At 49.3% G+C, this 6,456-nt stretch overlaps 1 protein-coding gene across 2 annotated transcripts in view; it reads left to right on the top strand.

Moving 5' to 3' along the window:
• TMEM128 (transmembrane protein 128) overlaps positions 1–2,763 on the top strand; it is a 10,870-nt gene extending 8,107 nt beyond the window's left edge. The window contains exons 4-5 of one of the 2 annotated variants that reach the window (XM_034672132.1): positions 700–808; positions 2,164–2,763. In XM_034672132.1, coding sequence (XP_034528023.1) covers positions 700–799 — 100 coding nt within the window. In that variant the 3' untranslated portion in view covers positions 800–808; positions 2,164–2,763. The remainder of the gene's footprint in view (positions 1–699; positions 809–2,163) is intronic. The other variant, XM_011229968.3, reaches the window with a different exon arrangement.
• Positions 2,764–6,456: the final 3,693 nt, after the last annotated feature.

Here is a 6,456-nt window from a genome sequence, read left to right as displayed (position 1 = left end):
CATTTATATATTCAAAAGGGAGCCTCAGGGAGGTAAAAAATGAAAGTTCTCTCATCGTTCTAGGAAGATTTGTGAACTTTCCACTCCTTAAATATTGGTCAATACAATGTGTAAATTACTCTCTTCTCTACTTTTTTTTTTTTTTTAAGATTTTATTTATTTATGTGACAGAGAGACAGCCAGCGAGAGAGGGAACACAGCAGGGGGAGTGGGAGAGGAAGAAGCAGGCTCCCAGCGGAGGAGCCTGATGTGGGACTCGATCCCCGAACGCCGGGATCACGCCCTGAGCCGAAGGCAGACGCTTAATGACTGCACTACCCAGGCGCCCCCCTCATTCTGTTTCTAATAAAAAATTGAAACTGTTTTGACCATGATCGTTTGATGGCGTGTGGATCGGAAAAGCAGGCTGTAGCCATTGTCCTTCCTGCTCCATCACAAGACACTGACTTTTAGACCCTCGGGTTCCTCTTGGGCAGCTCTGCAGGAGGACCGTCAGCGGTTCCAGTTCCAGGCTTCTGGAAGAGTTTGTGACATTTCCAGTATGGGCTCAATCACATCTCCGAGAAACAGGACCTGCATAGAAAATTGCTGGCTAAGTGAACTGAGAAAGGAGTGGGTTCCCTCAATCTAGATCCCACCTTGGGACGCGTGCGTAGACTGCAGCTGGAGCGGCTAACCGTGTGCGTTTGTCCTTTTCAGCTTCAACGTTGCTCTGTGGCACGTGTGGTCCGTCCTCACCCCGCTGGTGTTGTTTACCCAGTTTATGGGCATTGTGATGCTTATCTCACTCCTTGGATGATTTCTAAAGGTAGGAGCTCTGGACTGGGATTTCTGATATTGAACTCGTTGGAACAGTGTCTTTTACGACAGTTTTCGGGTGGCAGCCCAGCAATAGCAGACTGCTTAGCACCTGTTCATTCACTGAGCTCTGAGATAAGAGGGACTGAGACCCCTTCCCTTTGCATACTGTCGTTCTGCACGACTGCTGCTTAGATAAAGCACCCACCCCTGAGAGATGTCACCAAGACGGTACTCACACCTGCCAGGGTAGAGAAGTTCACACAGTAGAGCATTTTCTCCTGAGGTCGGCTTTGCCAGCTGATACACACGTGACGACGGGCTAGATTGCTCTGACAGGATGGGAACGTAGGAAGGACGGGCACTCTAACCCACTCTGACTGTTCTGGCGGCTTCCCAACGGATGGCATGTCAGCCTTTTCCTCCCATGTTCCTTATAGAATCTCTTCCTCCCCACTGACAGCTGCCCCCCTGGGCCCGCTGCATTACATGGTGGGGTCTGTTTGTCGAGTATCAGATGCCCCATTTATCACACAAATATGTACTGAGAGTACTCCCTCTATGTGCTGAGGGACACGGTGAAAAAGACCGAGGCAGCCTGTCCCTTCACGTTGCTTACTTCAGGGCGTGGAGGAAATGTACTTGGTGCCTCAGTTTACAGGCGTGAAAAAAGGCCCAGAGAAGTAAAAGTCAGTATACACTAAGTAAATGATTGGGGTGCTAAAGCAAACTGGTTTCAGCTAACAGCATGTGCTCCCTTTGGAGTTTTATTTTCTCTTTTTAAAGATTTTATTTATTTGAGAGCGAGAGCACTAGTGGGAGGAGCGGCAGGCAGAGGGAGAAGCAGGCTTCCCGCTGAGCATGGAGCCTGATGCGGGGCTCAGTCCCAGGACCCCAGGATCACGACCCAGGCCAAAGGCAGGCGCGCCACTGGCTGACCCACCCAGGCGCCCTCCCTTTGGCGTTTTAAAGGAGAGTCAGTATATCCACGTAAAGGAAAAACGGACGTGTCATCACGGCCAGGCTGCAAGTCGGCGCTGGCATGGCCCTGACCACGCTGGGGACTGGGGTGCAGTGTCCACTCCACACGCTGTGCTGTGTCTGAGGCCACCTGGCCTCTGTCCCGCTTGAGGTGTGTCTCCACGAGACGTCACCTCACCTGGCCACGTGTCCCGCCTCTCCCCTTCCCCCTGATGTCCTTACGTTTTTGGCTGTTCAGTTTTGACTTCCTGCTGCCGTGGATTTGTATCTGGTAACAGAGGGCCAGAGATGTGGGCATGGGGGCTAAACTGTGCTGCTAACGACAGATCCAGCAGCTGAAGATAGAATGTCTCCCGTAGGCTATCAGTGTTCGTTTCCTTTCAGGTTTTAGAGCGTATCCGTGTGATCACTTCCACCTCCAGCCGGCGGCAAGCACCGCAGATGTAATGGAAATGCTACAGTGTGTTTTTGCGTCTAGAGAGTGAGTGGTTTCCTGGGAAAAATTATAACTTTGCAGTCTGGTTGGAATCAGAATAAATTCGAGCTCATTTGCCTATTCTTAATAATTAATGGATTGTTCAAATTCAAAATAGAAATATCCTGTTCAAAATAGAAGTAATTAGCTTGCAGTGTTAGTCTGTTTGAATCATTGAAGAAAGTATTGGTGTAAATATTTAAGCAGCGTTTCATTATAGGTACATGAGTCCTCCCCAGATTGCAGATAAACTGTTCACTCTGGTCGTGTACGATCTCTGGGTGTATATAAAGGAATGATCGTGTCCTGTGCCTTTAACCCAGCTTCAGCAATTACTACGTATCTCATTTTTATAACAGTCCTGTTAGGTGAGAGGACCAATTGAAAGCATTTTATGTGTTCCTATCACTTTAGATTTTATCATGTGTAAATTACTGGGTTTCTAGCATTTGTTTAACATAAAACACTTTTAATCATTTTTAAGTATGTATAATTTTTTCCTTAATGTTTAAATAAAATATTTTTATAACTTTATTGTGGGTTTTCTTTTTTTTTTTTTTTAAGATTTTATTTATTTATTCAACAGAGATAGAGACAGCCAGCGAGAGAGGGAACACAAGCAGGGGGAGTGGGAGAGGAAGAAGCAGGCTCGTAGCAGAAGAGCCTGATGTGGGGCCCGATCCCAGAACGCCGGGATCACGCCCTGAGCCAAAGGCAGACGCTTAACTGCTGTGCCACCCAGGAGCCCCTATTGTGGGTTTTCTTACTACAGATTTGGAAAGTTTGTTTTCAGCTATTAGCACTTGGAGTTAACTAAAGGAATAGGGCTTCTTAGACTCGTCTACTCTGCTCTTCAAAGACCTCAGGAAGACCCTGTTCACACTTTCAGATGCACATATGTTCAAGTTAAACCCCACCCCTTCGAAAGGGACTTCTGCTGATGGGGGAATTGAGTCACCACCTGTGTCTGGCCTGGATCCCACCCTGTACCTACCAGTACCGGACCTTGAGTAGTAATCTTTCTCCAGCTGCAAAGTGGGAACAATATCTGTTTTGTAGCGTGTGGATAATAGGAATAATGTTTACAAAACACCTGTTACAGTGCCTGGTACACAGTAGGTTTCTGGTATACAGTAGGCACCCACTCCATTCATGGTAATGGAAAGAACGAAAGACCAAGTAGATCCAGGATCAGGAATGGGAAGACGGCGGGCATGATCAGTGAGCAGAATCGAGCCCAGTCTGGGTACACACACCTGAGAGTTTCATTACGAGTCAGGAGCAAGGTCAGACAGAGGTCAGAGTCAGGGAGCCACATCAGTCAGTGATGTGGGGGGTCCAGTGCAGGGTGGAGGGTGCAAACCCTGGAAGTTACGATGAGAGTGAGTAAGGGGCAGGCGGGGCTAGGTAGGGGGAGAGGGGTAGGGGGCTACCTGATCAGCCTCACCACAAATCCCAAAAATGCCGGGGTGTAAGGAAACCAGAGATAAGCGAATGTAACCAGAGCACCTCGTTTGTCTTAAATATCAGAGGTGAGATATTCAAAGGAGAAGTAATGGTGCTCTTGGTGGTGACGTCGAGAAGACTGAAGTTCCCTGGTTGGTTTTCTATAAAACACCGACCATAAAATCCCTCAGGGGCAACCCATTTGGGACCCCTCTCACTCGAGAGAGCTTTTTCCTTCCTTTCTGTTCCCACCTTCACTTCATAAACTTTCGCTTCACTCTTTTGTGTCCATGAGATTCATTCTTCGACTCCGTGAGACAAGAACCCTGTAACAAGAGCGTTGGTTCTGACCAACTCGGGGCGGAGGTGGGGGCGCAAAGGACAGCACCCTAGTGACAGCACCCACAAGTTCTACGTCCGGAAAGAGTCTGCAAGAAAACACCTGTCCTTCTCCCTCGTGCCCCCATCCCCCATCTCTTATCGCAGAGTGTAGTTCTAGTTGGATAGAAATCTTGAGACTGGGATTTTCTGTTTGTAGTTCGTTGAAACCCAGTTAGCAAAATGCTGATGTGGCCACCTCAGATGGTAAGATGACCCTGTTAGTTGCAAAGAGACATTTTAATACATTTTTTAAAACTGGATCATGCCTGGTCCCTGTTTCTGTTCAACAGCTGCCATGTATGTTATTTATGGGTCTTTCCCTGTTATTATAAGTACTAAATAAATACAAATGGTATCAGGCTATCCTGCCAGTGCTTCTAAACAAGCCTGTGGGAGGAGCACCCCTCTTCACAGTAAAGAGTAAGTGAACACTTGCAAATCTCTACCATGAAGGCCCGGGGTATGGTAGGAGCACACGTGTGCTCCTAAAAATGTCCCTGACCCTTTGGGGCGTCTGGGTGGCTCAGCTGCTTGAGCTTCTGACTCTTGGCTGCGTGGGGCTGTTGCTTTGGGCTCGGGTCATGATCTCTGGGTCACGAGATAGAGCCCCACATCCGGCTGTGTGCTCTGCGTGGAGTGTGCCTGTCCCTCTCCCTCCCCCGGGATCAATAAGATCTTTTAAAACTTAAACAATGTCCCCGACTCTGACCATCCCAAGTGTCACGTCCAAGTCTTCTACCCGCTTGCACACTCGCCGCCCAGGACTGCTGCTCCGAGGTTGTGCTTGGTTGGTGAGCAGGGCTGTTCCGTGTGTAGCCTTCTCCAGGCGATTCTAATGTCAGGCCAGGTCAAGAACTCTCCTGGTCCACTCAGTGCTGGGAGAGAGCTCTCTGCAGAAGCTAGATCCTTCACATTCGCAGGGAACAGAGAGAGAACGGAATCTAACTTTTTTCCGGTGCCAGAGAGGCACTGGAAGGGCCTGGGGGAAGCTGAAGAGCCACGTCTCTGCAGGTGGGCTCGCTTGGGGGAGGGGCCGGGGCTAGGACTGGAGCTATTCCGCAGCGCTGTCTGCAGCCGCCCGCTCTGGATAAATGCCCTCCACTTAGAGAGGTTTTTTGTTTTTAATTTATTTTTTAGAGATATTATCTATCTGAGAGAAAGCACAAGTGGGGGGAGGAACAGAGGCAAAGGGAGAAGCAGACTCCCCCATGAGCAGGGAGCCCGACGTGGGGCTCGTTCCCAAGACCCTGACATCAGGACCAGAGCTGAAGGCAGATGATCAACCGACTGAGCCACCCAGGCTCCCCAAATGCCCTCCACTTAAAAACATCTTTTTTTGAAAGACTGATTCAGCTCAGTATTCCTTGAGGTGGGGAGGAGTTTGGTGGATTCTAGGAACATGGAATTCATGAAAGTAACTCAATGCAAAAGCGACGGGACTGTTTTGCACACTGAGGACTGATTCCAAAGGAGCAGCATTGCAGATACTGGGCGGAGTATGGCGGGGAATTGAAGAGGAGAGCCGACCAGAGGAGGGACTGGTCCTAGCGGGCTGCGAAGCCCTTCTCCCCAAGTCTCAGAATCAGCTCCCCAAGTTGAGGACCACGATGCCCCCATTTGGGCGGAAGGGGGATGGGTAGCTGCTCTGTTTATAAAGCAGCGTGAGCAGCTAGCTTTTCATGTCAGCTGCAGCTTTTGCAAACCTTTTAATACCTCACTTGGGGCGTATTCATTGTGCCTTGAGATGCATCATTCCCACGCGCACACAGATCCGTTGTGCTGTTTCCCTTCTCTGAACGCACACCCTGAGTCGGGTTCCCTCATGCTCCTGCAGTTATCACCCATTTTCTCTGGTCCCCCTTATGGCACAACTCCACCAAAGGGCGCTCTGTGCTCACGATCTCCGCTTGTGCTCCTTGTTTTTTAAAAAGTGTATTATGAAAAAAAATAAAAATAAAAAAAAATAAATAAAAAGTGTAGTATGGAGGCACCTGGGTGGCTCAGTCGTTAAGCGTCTGCCTACAGCTCAGGGCGTGATCCCGGCGTTATGGGATCGAGCCCCCCATCAGGCTCCTCTGCTGGGAGCCTGCTTCTTCCTCTCCCACTCCCCCTGCTTGTGTTCCCTCTCTCACTGGCTGTCTCTCTCTGTCAAATAAATAAATAAAATCTTAAAAAAAAGTGTATTATGACTTGTGTTATGTTTGCAAAAGAGCGTATATAACGTTCCCTTATGTTTACAATAAAGAAGAGTCAAAAAGGACCTCAGGAGCAGGGCTCCACCCGGCCCACACGCCTCCAGGGGCAGGAGTGACCCCCCAGTTCAGCCACTGCTCCCCCACGGCCCCCCCGGCACTCACCTGAGCACCACGTCTCTC

Source organism: Ailuropoda melanoleuca, chromosome 11, assembly GCF_002007445.2.
Source record: "Ailuropoda melanoleuca isolate Jingjing chromosome 11, ASM200744v2, whole genome shotgun sequence".
NCBI classification, from domain to species: domain Eukaryota; kingdom Metazoa; phylum Chordata; class Mammalia; order Carnivora; family Ursidae; genus Ailuropoda; species Ailuropoda melanoleuca.
This window is presented reverse-complemented; position numbering and strand designations above follow the sequence as displayed.